The 24,239-nt window shown below is 44.4% G+C and overlaps 2 protein-coding genes across 3 annotated transcripts in view; one reads left to right on the forward strand and one right to left on the reverse strand.

The window, feature by feature from the left end:
- The window catches only part of SYN1 (synapsin I), a 147,993-nt gene that overhangs the window by 39,981 nt on the left and 83,773 nt on the right, over positions 1-24,239 (reverse strand). The gene's annotated exons all lie outside the window — the stretch shown is intronic.
- Positions 6,609-22,625, forward strand: LOC146353369 (metalloproteinase inhibitor 1-like). Of its 2 annotated transcripts, XM_084836275.1 has the most exons (6): positions 6,609-6,803; positions 7,277-7,455; positions 10,158-10,246; positions 17,192-17,303; positions 19,705-19,829; positions 22,342-22,625. In XM_084836275.1, the coding sequence occupies exons 2-5, from the start codon at positions 7,326-7,328 to the stop codon at positions 19,824-19,826; spliced, it is 453 nt and encodes a 150-aa protein (XP_084692401.1). In that variant the 5' UTR covers positions 6,609-6,803; positions 7,277-7,325; the 3' UTR covers positions 19,827-19,829; positions 22,342-22,625. The 2 variants fall into 2 exon arrangements, with proteins under 2 accessions (XP_084692401.1, XP_084692400.1); XM_084836274.1 differs by lacking the exon at positions 6,609-6,803 and having other exon boundaries at positions 7,100-7,455.

Below are 24,239 nucleotides of genomic sequence, written 5' to 3' on the forward strand. Positions count from 1 at the left end.
GAAAAACAACAAGCAGGACCTGAGCGCAACAGCACCGTCCCGCCCATATTCCCCAGCAACTGGTGTACATAGGCAATTAGGCATACTATGAAAACAGAAGGAGGTGAGCATCCAAAGTAGATCACAAAGAAGAGAAATGGGTCCTCAGGATGCAAGTCTGAAGTTATTGTAAGAAGCCCAACATTTCAGCCTTTTTTCCCCTTATTTTTAGGCCTTCTACAGGGGGCTGTATCATAAATGGTGAAAAAATATACAGATAGGACAACACATTATAACATTACTGAAATATAAATTCCCACAGGGGCTAATGCATATATAACTATTTTAAAAACCATATAAAACCCACTTTATTACTAAAAATCACATAGAAATACATACTTGCTAAAGAAAAAGTCTGCAGAATTTTTTTTTTAGCAAAAGCCTGTCTCCTGTGTCAATCTACTGGCGACTGGAAAAAATGCTTCTCAAATCTCAAATCTTACCTTATGCTCTTCTTGTCCATTTTTTTCTTAATCTGTCAGATGTTTCCACGTTGATATAACCTAGCCAAGTTCTCAATACTGCACTGTACTGTGATAACTAGGGAGTGTATATAAATCATCCATAGGTCGTAAGAGTGGTAAAAAATCAAGGTCTTCATTGAGACCACATGGAGAGAGAGTGTTCAGTCTCAATGTCCACTCAGCTTCTCTCCTCAACAGGTATTTCTCCTCCTTGATGTCAACCTTATCCAGTGCCCAAAATTTTAGATCTGTGGAAGAATGCTGTTCTGCATAATGGCTTACAAGTGGGAAACCTGGTCTGTTGTCCTTAATGTTACTCAGGTGTTCCCCCATCCATCTTTTTGAAGGTATTACTGTTTTTCCCACATAAAGCTCAGGGCATTTACACTGGACAGCATAAACTACCAAGACATTACTGCAGGTAGTTAAATGCTTCAAATTGTATGTCTATTGGTAGAAGCAGGGGCATTGCTAGGTTCTTAAAAGATCCGGGGCACAGACCCATAACACAAATTTGCACGTGTATATACAGTCTAAGCAGACCTCTAATATGTGTGTGTGTGTGTGGTGTGTGTGGTGTGCATGTGGTGTGCTTACATGTGTGCACAGATTACATACATACATACATACATACGAAGTGTGCACTGACCCCCACCCCACGTCAACTCAGACCCCAATTCAGCATTTTGGAAAACATCCCACTTCTGCTCAGGCCAATTTGTAGTCAGTCCACTTCAGCTCAGCACCAAACCTGAGTCAAGGTTTGGAAAAATGAGTCTTTATGCTTCCTGTTGACTACCATGGGAAATTAGGAAAAAAAACTGTAACCTTTTTCTCTTGGTCAGGCCTGGATGGCAATTTCAGGCATAGTAGCCCCCTAGAAGGAGATTATGCCTGCCCAATGTCAGAAAAATAGGTGTAGGGTTTGTATTTTGATTTTCTTTTAAAAGGAAATGCCAATAACATTTTTATTTCTTGGAAGAATTGGATAAAAAATTCACGATTCATTGCCCCCTCAGAGGAGATGATGCCTGCCAAATTTCAGAATGATAGCCACAAGGGCTTTTATGCAAGGGTGGGCTAGACATTTTGAGGTCTCCAAATGAGGACATAATTCTCTCTCTATGTTCCTTGTGGACCATTGTTCTGAAAATTTCATTCAGCCTAGAGGTGTCCCTAAGTAAGAAACCAGCAAAGTTTCAGAAGGACAGGTGCAGCAGTTCATGTGGAAGGGGAGTTCTCCAATTTGGAGGAGGAAGTGATCCGCTTTCCCTTCCCTTCACCAATAGTTTTTGGATAGATTGGTATGAAAATGCACAGGTCATTAGAGGTGTCCCACAGGCAAGAGTTTCTGCAGAGTTTCTGAAGGATATACATGCATGCAAATTTAGAATTACTAGAATTTATTTACATTTCACCAATGTTAGCAGCAGGGGAACATGGGTGGGAAACTCCGAGCATGTACTAAGTGAGTGCCTTTCCCTCACCACTGAAGCTAGAGTTCATGAACCCCCCCACCCCCAAATGACAAAACATGCATAGGAATGAGCTGAAAAGGTAGTCAATTCATTTGCCAGAACTGGGTAGGCACTGTATTAAGCCTGCAGTACCATGCTCACAACTCAGGACTTATTTCTGAGTAAACATGCAGAACATCAAGGTGCAAACCTCCCTGCAAAAGTAACTTGTGCTGGAACCCTATGCACACTTTCCAGAGGGTAAACCTCGTTAAACATAATGGGACTTCTGAGTAGGCATACATAGGACTGCATAAATGAGCAGTATTTATCTCCCCTCCACTTAAAAAACAAACCAAAAACTTCTGTTTTTTGTTAAAGCTTTCTGGTCATAGGAACATAGGAAGCTGCCTTATACTGAGTCAGGCCCTGGGTCCATCTAGCCCAGTATTGTTGACACTGACTGGCAGCAGTGGCTCTCCAGAGTTTCAGGCAGGATTCTTTCCTAGCCCTACCTGGAGATGCTGGGGATTGAACCTGGGACCTTCTGCATGCCAAGCATGTGCTCTGTCACTGAGCTACAGTCCTTCCTATTGCTGGATAATGGCAACTGACAAACAAAACAGCCCTAGATTTGTTTATCTGCAACCATGTGAACCCAGGTTTCTCAAAGGCTTGAGTGAGGAGAGGGAGAAAAACAAACCCTCTTGCCTGTTTGTATGAAGTCAAATACAGTTCAGAACTTCTGTTGCCCACCAAAGAGAATTCTCTTTAAGAATTCCCCAAGATATGCTGTAGATGGAATAAAGAAGAGAAAGAAAGAACAGGGAGGGAAGAAAAAAAGAAGAATGATGATTGGAAATGCGGGAGGTAGGTGCAGAATTCCTTAAGCCAAGTGGCTCCTTTCAGAGAGGTAGTACTTCAGAGGAATTTAGGAGGCTGTGTGGAGGGTTTGTAAGGATTGCAGTACTTAAATTAACTTTATGAGGTGAGGTGGCTGAGGGCTTTTTCTAGCTTTTTAAAAAACTCTAGAACCTATTTAAAAGCCTCAGCAATTCCTGAATCATGACACCACATAGTCCTAACCTACCTTTTGGAATAATTGGAGTCCTACAGCTATATAGGAGAAATTAAGGGGGAGGGGGAGAAAGCATTTTGTGGGGACTGTGGATCCTTTGCTGTAGTGAAGCTACTAAACTTCTGCAGAAGCGAAAGGTTCCAGTTTGGGGCAGTGAAATCAGATGCTGTGTGAAATACCAGTATTTCACATGGAACTCTTTCTTCCCATCCATCTCCCGCTTCAAAATTTAATTGCAAGCAAGCTCCCAACAGTGGGCATGTAAGAGCAGAAAAGCAGGGGGAGAGAGGTTTTTTGCTAGGGATGTCAGAGAATTCCACCACGGATCTCGGTGAGGCCGAATGGCCTGCCAACCCCCCCGCCCCCCGCGGATCCCCCCCCCCCCCCGAGACGAGACTTACCTGGGGCGGATGTTCTGGACGGTGGCGGTTCCGGCGGCAGCTGCAGCGGCGGCTGGTCTTCCAACCAGCCGCTGCTGCCGCTGCCGCCATTTGCAGTCTTCCCCCCCCCCATTCATGATAGGCTACGTAAAGACTTACGTAGCCTATCACGTCTGGGTTAAAAAAAAAAACATGTATGCAAATGGCGGCGGCTACAGCCGCCACCATTTGCATTCCCTATTTTTGGTTGTCTTAGTCTATGTAAATATTTACGTAGACTAAGACGGCGAAACTAAGGGGGAACATAAATAGCGTAGCGGACGCTATTTGCGTTCCCCCTTATTTTCGCCGTCTTAGTCTACGTAAATATTTACGTAGACTAAGACGGTGAAAATCAAGGGGAACGCAAATAGCGTCCACTACGCTATTTGCGTTCCCCCTTAGTTTCGCCGTCTTAGTCTACGTAAATATTTACGTAGACTAAGACGGCCAAAAATAAGGAACGCCATTTGCGTACGCGTTGTTTTTTTGTTTTGTTTTTTACCCAGACGTGATAGGCTATGTAAGTCTTTATGTAGCCTATCATGGCTGAATACAGGGACGCAAACGGCGGTGGCTACGGCCGCCACCATTTGCATCCCTGCTAGCCAGTGGCCGGATGTCCGGCTGCTGGCGGAGCCGACTGGCGGCTCCGCGGAATCCCCGCGGAGCGAAGCCGGCCAGCGAGGATTCCGAGGGGAGGGACTGAGTGCCCCCCCCAGCGGAACCCAGCGGAGCACCTCAAAAAAAAAAACCTACACCAGAGATTAGGGATAGTGACCTCCTAACTGTCACCTTAAACACCTTCTGATTAACATCTCTACTCCCCTGTGTGGCTTGACAGTTTTTACTGTTGGTTTTAGTCTTTGAGAAAAGGAAACTTTACGCATGGCTAGCACAAAATCCACTGGACCTAACTGTCTGAAATTTGTCAGGTCCAGTCAGCTCCAGAGAGGCTGCCAGGTCCCCAAATTCCATGCACTTATGTGGAAGCACAAAAAAAATTATAGCTCTTTGCTTTGACAGATTTTCTTGAAAATAGCAAAATTTACCTGTGACTAGCACAAAAACCACTGGACCTAACTGCCTGAAATCTGGCAGGTTCAATCAGCTCCATGGGGACTACCAGGTCTCCAAATTTCATGCATTTATCTTACAAACTAAAAAAAAGTTATGGCTGTTTCTATTGTCCAATGCAAGTCAATGGGGAAATGTAAAAAAAATGGCAATTAGGATAGCTCAAAAGGTCCGGGGCACTGCTCAGAAAAGATCTGGGGCCCGTGCCCAGGTGTCCCCCCCTCGATGTTCCTGGGTTGGAGGAATTTTCAAATTCTGTCATTTTGGAGATGTACTTGCAGTAACTGCAGTGTCCACATAGTTGATGGCTCCTAGGCATGGAAGTACCGGGCAGGACATTGACTAAACTTCTGTTGTATTCTTTAAATTCATTCCTTATCAGAAAATTCCAGTGCAGTGCAGTGTTGAGAGTTTGTCTAGATTACATCAACATAGATAAACCAAAGTAAGAAAAAAATGGACCAACAGAGTATGAGATTCTAGAAGCATTTTTTCCAGTTGCCAGTAGATTGACACAGGAGACAATCTTTTGCTGAAAAAATTCTGCAGACTTTTTTCTTTAGCAAGTATGTATTTTTAGTAATAAAGTAGGTTCAATATGGTTTTTAAAATAATGTTATATATGCATTAGCCCCTGTGGCAATTTGTATTTCAGTAATGTTTTAAGTATGTGTTCTCCTATTTATAAATTTTATCACCATTTATATTATACCCCCTGAAGAAGGCCTAGAAATTACAAAAAAGGCCGACACGTGTTGAGCTTCTTACAATAAATTCAGTCTTACATCCTGAGAACCTGTTTCTCTTCTTTATGATGCAGATATGCCTATGTACATCCTGACAGCAGTATGCCTCTGTTACTGGAGGTAGAATATTGCTATCTTGACTAGTAGCCATTGATAGCCTTTTCCTCCAAGAATTTGTCTAACCCCCTTTTAAAGCCCCCCAAATTGGTGGCCATCACTACATCTTGTGGTAGCAAGTTCCATTAACTACACACTGTGTGAGGAAGTCCTTTCTTTTATCTGTCCTGAATCTCCCACCAATCAGCTTCATGGGATGACTTCACTGGGTTCTAGTATTATGAGAGAGGGAGAAAAGAGTCACCCTATCTGCATTCTCCACACCATGCATAATTTTGTACACCTCTATCATGTCTCCACTTCCCTTTTTTCCAAACTAAACAATCCCAGCTATTGAAACTTCGCCTCATAAGGATGTAGATCGTTTTAGTTGCCCTTTTCTGCATTTTTCCCCACTCTACAATATCGTTTTTTAGGTGCAGTGCCCAACACGCACACTTGCACGCGCACACACACACACACACACACATATATCTATCTATATATATATATATATCACACACACACACATGCACGCACACAACGTTAAGACTTCTGAGTCTCCCTTTGAGGAGGCACTTGGAGGAGAGCCTTAAATGATGAACACAGAATACAGGTAAGTTCATACCACAATAGGCACTCCATCAGGCATTGCAGTCCAGAGCTGCGTAAGGCTTTATAGGTAAAAACTAGCACTTGAATCACTCTTGGAAATGTACAGGCAGCAAGTGCAAGTGGCCAGAATCAGTATTATATGTTCGGATCTTCTGCTCCCCATTATCAATCTGGCCTCCACAATTTGCACAAGCTGCAACTTTTGAACTGTCTTCAAAGGCAGCCCCACATAGAGCACATTGAGGTAATCTAACTTAGAGGTTACCAGAGCATAGACTACTGAGCACTGTCCATCCAGTCAGAAAAGCCACCCACTAACAGCTTCTCAGACTTGTCTAGATTGAGCTTCAGTTTATTAGCCCTCATCCAGTCCATTGACACAGCCAGGCACCAATGGATCACAATATTTAATACCCCACAAATGTGGTCCCCAAAAGATTCTCAAGGCATCTTACAGAAAATCTAAAACTGTATAAAAGAATAAAACTATTTTTTAGTATAGCTACATCATCATTGCCACTCTGGCTGAACCTGCTCCAGGAAACCTGCACAACTTGGCACCCAGCAAGCTGAACACACACCCCATTAACCATGTGCTGTTGACATGCCAAATGTTTGACAAACCAGGCATGGCTGACTTGAAACTACAGGCTGTGACTGTCACACCCCATCAACAATCAGAACACAAAAAGTGACCGGGGGGGGGGGGGAGAGCGGAAGGGGAAGCAGGGGGAGCTTTATATACCAGCCAGGTAGGCCAGAAGCCATAGGCTGAACCAACAGGAGATAACTAGAGAACCAAAAAGTGCAAGGTAAGGAAGAAACAAAGCCTATCTCTTCTTTTGCAGCAAACCAAGCCCTACCCAGACCCTGCTTTCTGGGGGGGGGGGGCACCGTAGTCCAAGCCCCCTCAGGTTCCAGCTGTTTATCCAGTAAAATTCTGAGGCATTCTGAAAACGCCCTGGTCCCTGCCTTCTTATTTTATGCACCACCACAGAAATTTCGGACATCTGACAGTCTCATTAGGCTGGATCGTTGCGCCTGACCTATCACCTTTCTGTTGTCTTTGCCTCTGCGCCCCACCCCCGAGTCCTGTTAAGCCTTCCCCCTTTCAAAACAGTGACACAGACGGGGGAGTGGGTATGAATGGGAAGTCCCTGCAAAGCTCTAAATGCACCCAGAGTGGGGCCCCTCTTGTCCTCTTCTATGCATGCTCTGGGTAATGCTCCCACCCCTCTCCCTGCAACTCCCTCTCCTGAAAGAACACTGTATTTCTGACCTACAGGTCACATCTCAGTTGCTTTTCTCATCTTCTCTGCAATAAACACACACGAATGGACTCAGCTAAAGTGTGCAGATTCCTGGCAGCCGGCTTCCTCCTCCTCACTCTGCTGGGGGATCCCACAACCGCCTGCACATGTTACCCTCAACACTTCCAAAATGTATACTGCTCTTCTGATATTGGTGAGTCTCTGGATCTTGCTACAGTCAATGAACCTGTCTTTCTCCCCTCAGTCCCTTACCACACCCCTTGTAGGTACTGCTTCCACTGAGAATCCTTTCCACAGGGGTAGCCGTGTTAGTCTGTGACAGCAAAACAAAAGAGTCGCGTGGCTTAGAATCATAGACGAGTTTGCTCCATCAGTTTCATAGAGCTTGATATGTATATAGAATTATGCAATTTAACTATTTCCAGACTCTGCAACTGGATAGCTCAGATCTTCCTCTGAAATAAATTAGGCAAATAGGCATATTTTATTTGTATGTTTGTTTCTAATTTGCAAAATGTCCTGTGTTTTATTTCATTTTTTCCTTTCAGGTTTATATTCTACCATTATGCCACCAATTCTATTTTATTATTTGTTCAAAATGTTGACTTTTTAAATTTTCTGTTCTGCTTTCACTGACTGAAGAAATGCTGGGACTCATAAAAACACTGAGGTCAGAAGCAGGGGGGAACACATGGAAAAGGAGCAGAGGGGGCATGGGAAGTACTGTGGCATACACAATTTGAAGAAGTCCCACCCCATATGGGGCTCAAAGGGTTTATATAGGATAACAGAGCTTTACACGGGATTAACCCCTAAAACAGGAACACAAATCAAAACACAACTACAGGAAGTAAAATTCAATTGGATGCAAATACATTAAATCCTCAATTTTTCTAATATTATAACCATAAAGGCACAAACAGTACACCTCTAGTGGAATTTGAGACATTAGTAGTAAAGGAAAACACGGAAATCAAAGGATTAACCTTAATCTTGTATGGTCTTATCTCTGATTTGCAATCTGGAAATACAGAAGGGATCAAACCAATATGGGGAAGGGATCTGGCCATGCAAATTGAGCAAACAAAATGGGTAAAATTATGGAGACAGGATCCAGTGAAATCTATTTCTACAAAAATAAAGGAAAACACAATTAAAATTTAATACAGGTGGTACTTAACACCACAACAATTAAGCCAGATATACAAATTAACCACCCCAAAGTGTTGGCGGACGTGTAATATGACTGGAACATTTTTTCATATGTGGTGGTCATGTGTCATTATACAACATTTTTGGCAGGAGGTATTTTTAGAAGCTGGCAAAATAACAGGGCAAGTGATTGCTCTGTCTCCAGCTATGGGTCAGCTATTGATATATGACAAAGACGACATACTACAAAACTAAGAACTACTGACTTTCTTTTGGGCAATAGCCCAGATGGAAATTGCAGTCAGCTGGAAAGGAACACACAAACCCACATTACAGCAATGGTACCTCAGGGTTTAGTTAATCGCTCTTATGCAAAAGCTGACCCAAGTCAAAAGAGCAACTAGGAACCTTAACTATAAACAACACTTCTATGCAACTTGGTGTCAATTTATAACTTAAGTGATTAGGCACAAGGAAACACTAAAACCACCACAGATCCACAGTCAATTATGGAAAGATTTGTTAGGATAACAGGATTCGAAGGGAGTATAAATTAACAAAGTATAGATGAGGTAATCTCTGTATAATATAGGATATTGATGACAGTCAATGTATTCCCAAGTTGTGCCATCATTTATTAATGTTTTATTTGTTAAAAAAATCAATAAAAACTAATTATATTTATAAAAAAGAAGTCCCACAGCAGACTAATGTAAGTCACAGCTAGATTCCCTCCATGCCTTTAGCACCAGGGGTCACAACCCCCAGCCCACAGGTTATATGTGACCATAAGGTCCTCATGCAGCCCATTTTCCCCCAAAGTCCAGCAGGGGGACTTCAGAGGGGGAAAAACACTGTTCTGGGACCACCCTTGTTTGGGATGGGGCCCTCCTGTCCCTGTTTTTTCCCATTGTTGTACTTTCCCCGTTTTCCCCCATTGTTGTACTTTTCCACCATTTTGCGGTAGCCTGCCCAGACAGAGGTCAGGTTTCTGTACTTTGCCACTCACTGTAATTCATTCTTCTTTCCTTCTCCATCCTTCCAAAGTAAACAATCCTCTCTGGACTGGTTCACACATGCAAGTGTTTCACTTTCTCTCTTTGCCTTTTGTTACTGTTCACTCATATACCGGTAGCTGAATGGGTGAACTGACTCTATTAAAAAGCACTACCTTGGAGATAAAGGGAAAGATCTTGTTTGTGGTGTGAAATTTGTGATGGCCAATACACACATCCAAGTCACAATTTATTGAACTGGCAAATGTGAACCAGCTCCCTGTCTGGACTAGAGAGACACACTAAGAGTGGGATTCCCATCTGCAGTCCAACTGACCATTCTGATTATCATTCCTGTACATGACAGTCACTGTAGGAGAATCCATGTCTTGGGTTTCTATGAGCCCTGAAAGGAGCTACCAGACATCATAATAAGAGATCATAGCCCACTCTCCACAGATTTAACCATCTGCTGACCTAAGGCCTTACTTACAGAGAGAACCACTGACCCTATCTACAAAGGGAGAGTATAGTTCTACAGTAGAATTTAGTGAGAGAAGGCATGGATATAACTCCAAACTTTCAAAACAGAATAATCAGAGCAGGGATTGCATCCTAGGTCAGAGGAATATTCATTAACCACTTTTCCTTAGTGTAACATAATGTGGAAGGTGCATAGCAAAGTCAGTAGGAGAAAGCAGGAGACCTGGAAAAAAACAAGATGTGACCCACAATCGCTTTTTTGCAGTGATCAAAGCCAAATTTGTGGGAGTCACCGAGAATGCAAATGGTGGATACTTTGAGGGGTGGAGGCGCTATGAGATCGTGACCACCAAGGTAAGCACATGCTCTTACTGGAACGTAAGAAGGCTTTGGCCCTCTTCTCTAAAGTTGCCATTGGTGGGAGTGCCAGTGGGAAGGATGATCCTGCTCTTATGGTCAGGGATCTTCCTCAGATTCCCACAGCACTGAAGTGCAGCAGCCAAGTGCTCATCATCATCTGTAGCTCCTTCCCTGTTCCCCAAAAATCTATCCCTTGCTGAAAGTGGAGTAGCTAGGAATTACCCCAGAAAGCTAGCACTTCTGCAATATTGTTTACAACATTAGGAATTTAAGGAACTACTGTGGGCACCATGACAAAGTGGCTCCCTTGGAGAATGTAGCTGGTCACATAATGGCTACTGTGCACAGGGCCTGGCAAGTCACTCACTCAAGTAACTGAGTACAAGCAGAGGTTGGGTCTGAACTCCAAAGCCAAACCACATATTTGACCCCAAAGAAGCAGAGAAAATTACCCATTTCACAGAAGGCAAACTGGTGAAGCTGAGAGACTATCCATCTCTTACCAGAGACCCCTCCCTTCTCTTTCTCTCACACACCCCAAATCCTGCCCTCATCATTCTATCCCACTCATCCTTCCTTTCTAAGCTTGCAATGCTACGTGGAACTCAGTAGGACTTCTGGGCAGATCTACATAGGATTGCTCTACCCATCCCATCCACACATACCCTCTCCAGCCCCAAAGGAAAGGATAATTTTCCCAGCCACAAAGTAAAGAAAGTTTTCTCCCCCTCTCCCTAGGGCTCAGCCCCTTTGTTTCCCACCTGGCACTACAACCTCCTCTTCTGCCATCTGGAAGGGACTGGGAGTGCATGTGCGAAAAAGCATGAGAGAAGGAGCTGGGAAGAGAGAAAAAGAGCAAAGCTAGGGACTGGGAAATGACAAGAATAATGAAATAAAGGAGATGAAAAAGAGCAAGGTTAGGGACTGGGAAGGGAGAGAAACAACGAAGCAAAGAACTGGAGGGGGAGAAAGAGCAAGGCTAAGGATGGAGAGAGGAGAAAAAGTGTCAACGGGAAAGGGCTTTGTGCGTCAGTCCCAACTGTGCCCATTGGCACTGGTGGGACAGAGGGTGGGGTCACCAGAGCCAAGGAGGCCACCAGCAGTGGAGCCATCTTTTGGAGAGAGAGAAAACCACCCTATACCACAGAAATGGGAAACTGAGGCACGGGGGTGTTATGATCTTGTGTGCAAGGTGGGGGAGTCCACACAGTCACATAAAAGCACCCTCCCTTGGGCCCACATTCTCCCATTCCAGCAACAACTCCCATTGCACAGAAAAATCCCATTTTGCATGCATGAAATCCAAGGCCCCACAGCCCAGGTGCCCTCCAAATCACCCCCCAGAGAATGGCAGGTGATCAGGCCGGTGGCAAACAGGTCTGTGCTATCATGGGCATTTTAAAAACATTTTATAGAGGGGGGCAGATCTCACTTCAATATTTTTACTGTGTGTGTGTGTGTGTGTGTGTATACACACACACACATACACACACACACACACACATAGAGAGGTTCCTTTTCTACAGTGAAGTGGTGCTTATTCCCAAGTAAATGTGTTTTGTATCACGACAACAAAAGCAAACTCCATTTTATCCCTGTAGTCATGATGATGCTTTGATTTAAGTGAGTTTAAAATCCGAAACTGCACTCACCCACAGTATTTCTTCTTTTTTAATCAGGGTTAGCAAATAGGTGTTTTGCTTTTGTTTTGTTTGCTCAAATGCATTAGGAATGTAGAAGCAGTTGCAAAGCACAGAATGACAATGCTATGTGTGAGGAGAGAAGAAAAATGTTAGCTGTGTGCTTCACAGCTGAAGTAATACATATAAACTTTTTTGTGTGTGGCCAATTTTGTTCAACAGCAGAGTCCCCAACCCTTGCCAATTTATTCTAGACCCCAGAGCTGCACCCAAGCCTTGCCAAATATATTCTAGACCCTGGAGCCCTACCCAAGCATTGCCACATTTTATTCTAGACCATGGTGTCCCATGCAAGCTTTGCCACATTTATTCTAGGCCCTGAAGTCTCACTCTAGTCTTGCCAAATTTATTCTAGGCCCTGGAGCCACACCCAAGCCTTGCCAAATGTCCCTATGCTCCACACAGCTCTGTTCTGCTACTGAAGCCCCAGCTGTTCCAATGTACTGTCAGAAAATGAGCCCCGCCCATTTGTTTGCTTCTATCTGCACACACACAGCCAAAGTTTTAAAAACACCAGCTCAGGGAATTTCCAGCAAAATCCAGCACAGGGATTGGCTCAGGGTGGTCTCCCTACCATCCATCTATTGTCTTAATTATTACACTTTATTCCCTTAAGCTAAAGTCCATCCCCTCAGGGACTGGCTATGCACATAAAAGGCATGTGGGAGGTCATATATAGCATATGGGAATTTGGTGTAGTCCACCACCCTCCCTGAATTCCTGAGTCCTTCTGCACCTGCGCACCAGCAACACTGCCCTGACGGAGGACAAAGTGAGTAGATGGACTCATGTGCGACTTTGCTCCCAAAGTTTCACATGCTCGGTTGGACTCAGGAGGAGGGCAGTGTCTGTACAGCAGAATGCAGCTGGTGGTGGAAAAAGCAAGTTTCTTTGTGTGGAGGCAGCGAGGGGAGTTTGACATGAGCAGGTGTCATGGGCCCATTCCTTCTGGCCCACACTCTATAGCAGAAGCTATAGAAACAGTTCAAGGCCAATAACTACAACGCGTCAGAGATCAGCCCATGGTAGTTTCCCAAGTTGGGATCTCTACGGTTCAGAGTACAAGACAAGGTCAAGGGTCATGATAAATCCAGGCAAGATAACATTCCAAGCAATTCAAGACATGCTTCAAGTGCAAGTTACAAACTAGGATACACACACACAGGCAGAGGTCAGTCCAACAACAGAGTCTACATCGGAATCTCCATGGGATGTGTGTCAAGACAGTTCAAAGATCGTCATGGGAAGTCCAAGCTAGAGAGAGTGAGGGTACCAGGCAGTGGAGATGTTCCTTTTCAGGGCCTCTTCAATCCAAGCTCTCAGGTAGGCTAGATCCAGTTTCAAAATAACAGTAGGCAGTTGGGAGTCTCAGGCAGAAGAGATGTTCCCCCTTGTTGTTGTCAGGTTGCTAATGATACAAGGTTCAAACAGACAAGGGTCCAGATTTGATGGAGAGTCCAGGAGAGGAGTACTTCAGGCGGCTCAGATGGTAAGTCCAAACAGGAAGGATTTGGGGCAGTAAAGATGAGATGTTCCTAGCAAAGGCCCCAGCACTTCAGCACCAGTTTAAATGCATTTGACAAGAGCCCCCCTTCTTACAATCTCAATGACAGCGGACTCTAACCCATAAGCTAGCATCATGACTAACAGGGCATGTCCGTTCTGGCCACTTTAGATAACCTCCATTCCCAAGGAGACAGATTTGAAATGCCTCATTCTTCAGCCGAGTCTCTCCTCTGCTAGATTCTCATGGAGAGGCTGTCAGCCTCCTGCGATACAGGCATTTCATTCAAGGTCGGGATCTGCAGCTGGTCAGGAGTGTTCAACTCCCCCTTCTGCAAAGCCAGGCAGAGTTAAGCTCCTACCATTCCAACATTCCACAGCCTTAGTGGGCCCCAATTCAACCCCCTCCCTTAGCTTGTAATCACATAGGAAACCAAACGCAGCTAAACTCTCATGGCCTAGGGCTTTCTATGACAGGACTAAGTTACCAGTTAACCTGAATCAGAGTCTGGCTCTGAACCCATAGGCTCCACGCTGGCACTGTGCCTAGTGGCACTAGAGCTAATCTCAACAGCACAGGAAACAGGTGGGGCTCTGCCACCCCCCCAATATTTATGGATCCACAGTGTCTGAGGTGGGTGGAAGACGATTGGGCAGGGCCAGGAAGCAACTCTTTCTTAAACTTCCTGACCACAGAACAGCTGATCAGGAGCAGGTTCAGGAACTGGAAGGAAAGACTGTCACCTGGTAACTTCTTCAAATTATTTGTGTTGTTAGGTCAATTTCTGAAGGGGTCTAGCAGCGTTGTGCTTTGCAGGTGCAATTGGAAGACTCCTTTGGGCCCACAGGCACTACATTGGAGACTCCAATTTAATGTTTGTAAAACTCTGGCACCCCACGGTGATAGGAATATCCCTGTGCACAGAGTAATAGGTCCTGACCAGACCACTGAAGGCAGGATCTACAAAACGAAGTGGCTGGCACGATTCGCTTTTGTTCTAAAACAAGGGGACAAGAAGATTGATGTCAAAGAGAAGAAGCTGCAGCAAATGACTTTATTGAATAATTTAAGGGCCTCAGACAAAAGACACTAGACATAAAACATCCCTCTCTAAAAACAAAGAAATAAATGGGTGGATATTTCTTGCTATGCCCTTGTTTCTGGGCTTTCCAGTCAAGATACACATGACACCTTGATTTGGAGATCAGACAGGAGTTCATGCCTTCTTGAAGCAGACCCATTTACAGAATGGCTAGTATCTCCACATTCAGAAAAAAAGCATGTAGTACAGACTTTACAATTTCAAAATGCAGGTATGGAATTTCTGAGTCAAATACTGCTGGTTATTATATGAATAAATTTTGTATTGGATCTGTCTTTAATATTCGCTGATATACACGTGCTTTTAAATTATTTACCTGCTTCATGGAAATTAACAAATGGTTAGCATAAATGGATTCTCCACAACACTGGAAGGATAAATGCTAACCTCCTATAATGCAATGGATTGAGGACCTTATCACACTTTCAACATTTGAACGGGTAGCATGTAGGCGCTACCTTCAAATGGATATTTATTTGCATATCTGGTCTGCTTTTGTTGAAGCCTACTGAACAACAACAAATGCATAACTGCAAGTAAGTTGTATTTTCAGAGATAGAGATAGAGCCAGACACACACACACACACACACACACACGCATTTTATAAGTATTCATTGCTGTGGATATATACAAAAAAGTCTCCCTGCCTGTAGAATATTAGCATGTCAGTGGAAAGGCTACTAACTTAGCCTTCTAAGTGATAGCTTTCTATGTCAGAGGAGTTTTCCAAGTGAGGAATCATTCTAATATGTGATATTTCACCTTCATTCTGAAGTGATACACTCCATGAGAGCATTATCTAGTCCTGATTTTAGGAATACATCTCTATCCTATCAAAGGAACAAGCCCACAAGAGGTATCCCTCCCAAGACATTGCAAAAGAACATAACTACAAAGACAGGTTGCTTTCCTGTAACTGTAGCTGTTTGAGTGGTCATCTGTGAACTCACACGTATGGGTTATGCGCCTGCACAGAACAGTCATTCAAACATTCTAGAGCTGAGCAGAGCTTTAGGCAGGAGCCCCACCCACTCCAGTGTGTGGCTCCCACTTCCTGCTCTGTTCCCAGTCCACAGCAGTGAGGCGCTGAGGCAGGGAGAAGGGTAGGATGTGTGAGTTCACAGATGACCATTCAAAGAACTACAGTTACAGGAAAGTAACCTGTCCTTCTTCATGGTCTCTGTGACTCACACATGCAGGCGATTTATAAGCAGAACTCGCCAGAAGGAGGGAGATATTATGCCAAAACTGTAAAGAGAAGTCTTTATGCCAAAGGTTGCACCCACACATGCTGTTGCATCCAAGCGGTAGTGACTGATGGAAGTAGATGGTTGAGCCTATGTTGCCATGCTGCACAGCTGTGGAAGCAGACATCTAAAAGAAATGCAGTAGACAACACCAGAGCCGTAATCAAGTGATTGCAGACATGTTGAGGAGTCAGGAGATGAGCAAGCTGGTATGCCGGGCATATTGTCAACCCAACTGGTAACACATTACAGAGACACAGGGTGTCCTTTCCAGCCAGTGCCCTGTACTGTCAACAAATGTCAATAATGCCTTCCACTTAGTGTTATAGGGCATTCGACTGGAATGAGGCCGTCATGACTTTCAGCCCTGTCCGCACAATGCCATGGGGTGACAAAAGAAGCTTCTCAAAGAGAGAGATGATGCTGGGGAGACTTCTTGGTGCTGGGGAGACTTCTTGGTGCTGAGGAGATTAAAAGCAATGTCTACATGGAGAGGGGAGGATGAGAGATAACAGGAGGTAGACCGGTAGCCAGGCTGTCATTCCCCTATTCTCATCCTCTGACGCTGATGCCATGCATTAAACCTCATCAGATGAGTGATGATCAGGAGATGGCTGTAATTTCTCCAAAAGAGGAGTAGGTGATGGCAACACGAGGGCTGGGACCAAAACCCAAAAAGAATACAAAGACCCATAGGACTGAATGCAATTATGAACTTTTGTTCTCACCCTCACCAGCTTCCATAGTTTCGGAGTTGACTGCACCAACACTTCAATTATAACCATTACAGAGAGAAGGCTGTGAAATGTGAGAACATTTCCAATGTTGCCAATTGCTTCAGAGGACAAAAAAGAACCGAGCAGGAAGCAAGAGCCATGCCCTAGAGCATGCGCAGAGGGGGATGGGCAGGATTCCCACCTCAAGCTCTGTACAGCTCTAGAATGTTCTGAACGACTGTTCTGCGCAGGTGCATAACCCATATGTGCGAGTCATAGAGACCACAAAGAAAAGCAGAGTATACAAGATGTCCCTTATATCTGAAACTCCAGAACTCTGCATTCTTCCTTAATTATTCTAATCTACCTATGATATTTAATTCCTAAACCACAGAGTAGATAATTTCCCCCTATCTGGTTTATGTTCAGATCAAGCATGCCATTATTATTCCGATTTTAAACAGGCAGAGCAAACAAAGGCTGAGAGATAACAATTTACATTAGAACTGGGGTTCAAAGTTAGCTGTTGCAGGTCCAGAGACAGTTGATGCCAATAATGGCTTCTGCTAGGACTAGCCAAAATCTCTTGTCATAGTAGAAGCCCCAGACCCACTCCTCTCCCTATACTGGCCCTTTCTGGTCACTGAACAACTTTCTCTTTCACTACAGGTATACAAGGCCCCTGAGGGGATGCAAGATATTCGCTTCCTCTACAGCTATTACATCTGCATGTATTACCACTTTGGCCCTCTCAATGGAGAAGAAGAGTATCTCATTACAGGTATTACCGCCAGGGAAGATTTGGGGCAATTAAAATACACATGTATGTTTTGTGCCCTACTGCGGAGCAAAAGAACACTAAGCCCATAGACAGAATGCATTTGCCACAGAGATGAGGCATATCATTGAGGCTTCAGAATGACAGTGGTACTCAGTTGTGAAATAAGGCACTTTATACATGCTCAGAGGAACTCCTACCAAATTGTACAGCCAAGGCAAAAACATTCCCAGAGCACTTGCAGAATGGCTGTTTCATCTAGTGCTGGGGTTGGCCCAACAAAGTTGAAGTGAAGAGGCTGCTTTAGGAAGCTGGTTTAGGTTTCCATCAACAGGCAGCAGCTCTCAGATATGTAAATGTATTCTCTTTTTACAGTGGGGCAAGAGAAGGTACCTCTTGGCTTTCCTGCCTCAGTCGAACAAGTGCATGAGAAGAAAAATACCTCACAGAAGTACCAACTACCCTAAGACCTCAGTGCTGATGTTGGTGGTCTTTCTCAGCACTTGCGGTGAGGTTCACACTAATCTTGCTGGTCTGTCTGGACTAGCAACCATGTGTAATCTGGGTGTTCAGATATGTCCCTCACAAAAGCCACCCTCCTCTTGGAAACACCATTTGCCAGGAAGAGGAAGTCAGTGCCAGGCAAGGCCTCATTAGGGGCACTGTGTTCAGTTTTGGACACCACAGTGTAAGAAGGAACAGGTCAGAACCAGGAAAGGCCTCATTAGGGGCACTGTGTTCAGTTTTGGACACCACAGTACAAGAAGGATTGGGGCAAGTTGAAAGACTTTCCAAAAGAAAACTCTGATGATGATGAGGCCTAGATGATACGTATGTCTGGAAAGGCCAAAGGAACTGGATGTGCTTAGCATACAGAAAAGGTGGTGATGGGGGATATAAGTTGATTTTTTAAAACATTTTATAAAACTGTATCAGAAAGGAGAAGAGTTCTGTGGCTTACCTCAGGGTGCCAAACTGACAATTCCTGGTTCTAGCTCTGGTAGCTTCTCACACTTGCCAGTCTTTTTGGAATGGCTGGAGCTCAGTCGCGGAACACACACAAACGTTCCTGGGTTCAGTCCAGGTAGAGCTGGGAAAGGCCCCTGTCTAAAACCCTGAAGAGCCGCTGCCAGTCAGTGCAGACAGCGTTAAGCTAAATAGCCCAATGGTCCGACTCGGTATACAGCAGCTTCCTAACAGCATTTCTTCCAGCTCTTTTCAGCCCAGTTCAGCTCAGACTCCACTAAGAGAGAACTCAATCTGCACCAAATCCAGGTCCTTCTAATATAACCTTCTTTCTGCCTTGCCCTTCATAATGACAGATATTTTGCTAGCATTCTATATACTGCAGAATATACATTGTTATACTGTTTATTTAGAAGATTTTAAATCTGTATTTGTCACAAAGGCTCAGACCTGATCTAGACAAACAGCTGAAAACATAGTAAAAATGTACCTCTTCAGACTACAAGTGTGGGAATGTGTGGATAAATGCTCTCCACGGGGGCGAGGGGGAACGGGGGGCAGGGATTAATTGCTACACACAGAAAACTGGCCTGCCATGGAGAAGGCTAGGCTACAACTCTTCCCCTGGCATCTACTTTTCTATGTGCAGTGTTTTTTACATGGAGAAGCATTCAGGAATGTGAGCCCCCACCAGCAGGGTGAAGTGACACTACCCAGGGGCAGGTTTACCACATAGTGAGCAGCTTGTCTAGGCTGGCCTCAAAGCTGCTTATAAGCATGATTCCACTCTAAATGAGAAAAAAAAGCACATCAGCAGCATACTTTATGGAAAGGGCAATTTAACAACAGAATAGACTGCCCAAGCTAGCGAACTAGTGAAACCTCTTCCTTACCAGGGATACTACATACCATGAGTCCATAGAAACACAGGAAGAAATACACATAATGTGATTTTGGACATGAAATAGAACTTAAAGAGACTCTCAGCTTTCAAAGGAGGAGGAATGTTTCTAGTCCTTACGATTGTAAAGGTATGTTCGAAAGAGTAGGGGACATTCAAAGCCTACTGAATAAGCTGTCCAGTGGTGAGGATTTAGGACCCCACACAGCATGACTAGCAAAGCCAGAATGAATTATGCAAAACATTTAAATATGTAAGAATAATGTATGCAAAAAATCATGTGAAATGGCTCCATTTCCATTCCTTATTCATGTTGCTAAATTCAGGTTTTTTAGCATAGAATTTTCAAAGAGCAGATTATACACCACCCTGCTTCTGGTTGTGAAGATGTGCACTATTCCTCACCAAGCTGAATGTTAGTAATGAAAACATGTTCTGGGGCTGACACACCATAACTGGTCAAGACCAGTGAACAAGGCTTTACATTTGTATCCGCTATTTGCTTCTCTCTTTTGCTCTCTTTTTCATCTCCAACAGGGCAGTTGAATTCTGATCATCATGTCCATATCTCAATGTGCGACTTCATCAAGCCATGGGCAAAGCTAACTCCTGCAGAGATGCAAGGCCTGAATATGGACTACAGTGTGGGCTGCACATAAAATGTAAGTATCTGGCCACTAGAAGGCACTGTGTCCCAGGAACCCAGAAGCAACAGTTTTGTGCTTACAGGGTGATGAACAAGGTGGCAGTGCCTACACCAAGGAGCATCATCTGTCTACTGTAGAGTTCTGTGTAGCTTGAAAACTGATAACATGCTACATTGGCTGAAAATGGCCTGATATAAGAGGTAGCTCCTTATCTATGGGTTTTGTCCTGGGACTGATGCAGTAATTCAGCCTTGTATTCAACAACTCACCTGGTTGCCAATAGGCAACCAGAAATACTATACGGGCAAGTGAGTGGAGTGATGGACAAGGGACAGATCTCTCCATTCCTTCTCCATCAGATGTTTTACTTACGTGCTGCCTCTGAAGGAAGAGAAGCCTGTCCCTCAGTTCCAAGACCCAAATTTTGTACTAGTTTTATCTTGCATTTCCATTGTAGCCGCAGAGGAGGAGGTTTCCCTCCTCTGTGGCCAGCCTGGGAACATTGACTATTAGCCTCTTAGCAAGCTAGTAAATAAATGCAGTAGCTTTTGTTGGCTTATTTACAAGGCTGGAGCTGCAATGAGTGTCTGGCCACCAGCAGATGGTTGCCACAAGAGCTCAGCAGTAACAATTGTTAAGAGATCATATACTTGCAGGGAGATTGCCAAGAGGGCAGTGCCCACACCAAGGAGCATCATCTATGCACTGGGGAGTTCTGTGTAGCTTGAAAACTGAAATAATGCTATCTTGGCTGAAAATGGTTCAAGAGAAGATGCATCTATGGTTTTTGTCCTGGGACTGACACAGTAATTCAGCTTTGCATTTAACAACTCATCAGATAGCCGAAGACAACCAGAAATTCCATACATGCTAATGAGTGGGCTGGTGGACAAAGGACAGATCGTTCTGTTCCTCTGCCACCAGTTTACTTGGTTTGCATAATGCTGTGGAGGAAGAGAAGTCTGCTCTCCTCTGCTGCTAATACAGGAACGCAGGACCCTTAGAAGACTGATCTAAAAAAAAAATGCACTAGGCTTTGCAGGTTATTGGCAAAGCTGCAGTAATTACAGTCAGCACCGAACAGAGGAAGAGGGAAAAGGAGTCTGGCTGCAAGTGTGTAGGCAGCCATATGTAGAATTGATTATGTATTTTGTGCCAATGTGTTAATGAGGGGGGGGGGGGAGGTTGTAACTGAAGCACTGCTGCTAGACAGTGGTGATGTGAATCAGATGGCAGGATTTTGGGTGCCCACCCCTTTCAAACATCCCCCCGCCAAAAAAAAATTTTAAATCCAAACCTCTGTGCGTCCACACTATGTCATGCTGGCTTCTCTCCAACCAGCTGCTGCTACAATATGGCTGTGGGCCAGGAATGAATTCCTGGTCTTGTAGCCTCAGTGTCATTCTGCTAACTCCACATGTGCACCCCACCCCAAGTATAAGAAAGAAAATGGTTTCCTTCCTGGAGGGCTCGCTCCTCCAAAACTGGGGATTCTTAAAAAAAAAAAATTAAACGCACAGCTTTTGTGGGCCAACTAGCCAATTAGAAATGACCATGAATTAAAGTAATGGGTCAGAAGGGTGACGGTGAGAGGGCGTCCAGCTGCCACAACTCAGTTCTCCCCTCCTTCCATCACTTTGTCGCAGTGTCTATTCTCAGCCAAGGGAGAGGAGGCAGAGGTAGAGCAGCAGACTGAATGGATGCGAGGAAAAGCCTCTCTCTCGCACGCTCTCTGGCCTATTGTTTTATTTAAACAGCAGAGCCACTTGGCGAGTTTAATATCATATTGCATCATTGCCGGGGAGTGGGGGAATCATTTAAAATCTATCTGAATAAATTTAATATTACATTGCATCTCTGCCTGGGAGTGGTGGTGGTGATCCTCTCACGACCCCTTGGCTCCATCCTGTACCCCACCAATCACAGTGGCCACTAGTCACCATGGAAGATGGGGATTCGTGTATTCTAGGTGGTCCCAGTACAAGGGCACAGCGTCAGAGAGATATGGGCCCTCACTTATAACAGGAGACATATTTTAACTTGGACAAGGACTAAAGGGCCAGCAACATTAGCTGCACCCCTTCGCTCACTCCTTCATGACCCAAGGCCAAGAGCTTTTTAACCCCCTCCTCTCCAGTCTGAAAATGCAAAAGTGGCCCTGGCAATGCACCTCCCATTATTATCTACCTCAGCTCCTCCCTCCCATTTACCCATTTCTTGGCTGACGCAAGGGACTAAGCAGCTGAGATGCAACTCTGACAACACCTCTGTTGCTGCATATGTTGCAGAGAGAGGAGCATAATCAAGAGCCCTCTGCTTTTGTCTTACTGTGAGAGTCACTGAGACTGGAGATTAGGGCAGCCACCTAGGACACTACTGCAGGGCCACCTTGAATGCCCAAGCCAATTCTCCCCAGATGAGGGCAATGCAGAGCTGATACATCAAGAAATGTGGAAAGGGAATGTTGTATGATGCACGAGAACGACACCTCTCTCCTCATAGACCTCCATCATTCTTTTTTCAATAGGCCAAACTCTGCAAATTTGATGACTGTACTGTCCTCTCCAAAAATGAATGCCCATGGAAGACTCCCAGGCCCAAGACATGGCTTGCCTGCCCACAAATGAAAGCCCCAGTGCCTGCTCCTGGAAAACGCTGAGCTCCTAAGGGCCCATGTTCCTTCGCAAAGTTTGCCTGAGCATATCCTTCACAGGCTCTGACAGGATTAGAGATTTTCCCCGTGAATAAGCCCCAACCCATTCTTCTATCTGGTTTCTCTCTTTGATAATAAACACTAATTCTGAAGCACTCATTTGCTCTTCCTTGTGGAAAAAAAGTTATCCCTCAAAAGCAGAATGCTGCTATTCCTCTGTGGAAACTGGAAAATCTGAGCTTTTGTTAAGAGCAAGTTTCTAGATCTTTTCCTAGAGAAAGCTATCCAAAATACTGGTGGAGTATTGTCAGCTACAGGCTTAGAGCAGGACAGGCTTACAGTAGGTGGGAAAGCTGTCTTCATTCAGAATGGGCCTCCAAGTCCTTCTGACCATGACCCTAATCCTGGTCCTTTTCCCTGAGTGTCGACAGTACCATCACCTACTTTCTGTGCTGGGAGTGACCAAACCACGGCCTAATCAGAACAGCCCAATCTGAACCAGCCTCAGAAATGGGGGCTGTGTTCATTGATAACATTCTGCCTTGGAACATGTGAAGCAATAATTAACAGCAGCAGTACATGAAAAGTAACTTTCTCCTCACTGCTGAGTAACTATGGATGTCACAACACCTCCTTCTTACCAATTGTAATTTAGAACTATCCATGGTTAGAGAAACCACTGACACAGGAATAATCATGGTTAGCTCTGGAAATGAAACAGAAAGGAAGAAGTAGAGAGAGTAGTGCATGAGCTCCCAGGATGAACCCACAGCCCTTAGCTGTGGTTAGCAGACAGCCTTAAATCTGCACTGTGCCTCAATGTTTGCAATAGAAACATCTACAATTCAAGGGAATTTTTGTGAGGCTAATTTGCCCAGGCCTGCCTGTTTAGTTTTCCTAAAACTGGATGTTCCAGTCCAAGCTTGGAAAGCAGATGAGTTCAGGAGGTTTACATACACAGTTTCATATCTACAGCAAACACATGAACACTGAAGGAGTGACATTTAGGGGTTCTGCCTCTACGCAACTCTGTATCCTCCCTGTGATATTGCTTTATTTCCTGATTAGTTGTAAAGAAAAGGGTTCTTCCTAATTTCTGAGTCACAGAATGATACACAATTATAAAAACCACTCTGTAACACTTTGCTGGACTTAGCATGAACCGGGGGGGGGGGGGGGTGGACAGGGAAAACAATAGCAGCAGCATGCAGTTTAGCGTACCAACTCATGTATCACAGTAATGGCTCATCCAACATTCAGGTGCAACTCTGTGTAACTACAACTAAGCAGTAGCAGTGATAGCAGTAGCAGCCGTGCTAAAGCCATTTAAAAACTATAGTAAACAACTACTAATAGTAATTTACTGTACTTTTTATTATTTTAGTACTATTAATATTGCTGCTGCTCCTGTTCCTATTGATATTTTATTCCTACAACTGCTACCACCCTTTTACTATTGTCTACTACTGCTGCTCCTATTAGTACTATCTCATTGCTCTTGTTGCTTCTGCTGCTGCTACTACCAATATCAACTGGTGACCACTGTGGCGGAAGACGGATCACTAAGGGCAGAGCCAAGGAGTCACCAGCAGTGGACCCCTTTTCAATCCCCAATAGCCTATACCCCTAAAAAGGGAAACTGAGGAACATAAACTTTACAATCATAAGTTGAAAAGGACTCATTTGGATCCACATTCTCCTGTTCCAGCAACAATTCCCATTGCACAGAGAATCAAGTGACTTTAAGATTTGTGGTTTTAGGGGTGGGTAGC

Source organism: Heloderma suspectum, chromosome 2, assembly GCF_057233095.1.
Source record: "Heloderma suspectum isolate Gila_16-S chromosome 2, 16-S_ref, whole genome shotgun sequence".
Lineage (NCBI taxonomy): Eukaryota > Metazoa > Chordata > Lepidosauria > Squamata > Helodermatidae > Heloderma > Heloderma suspectum.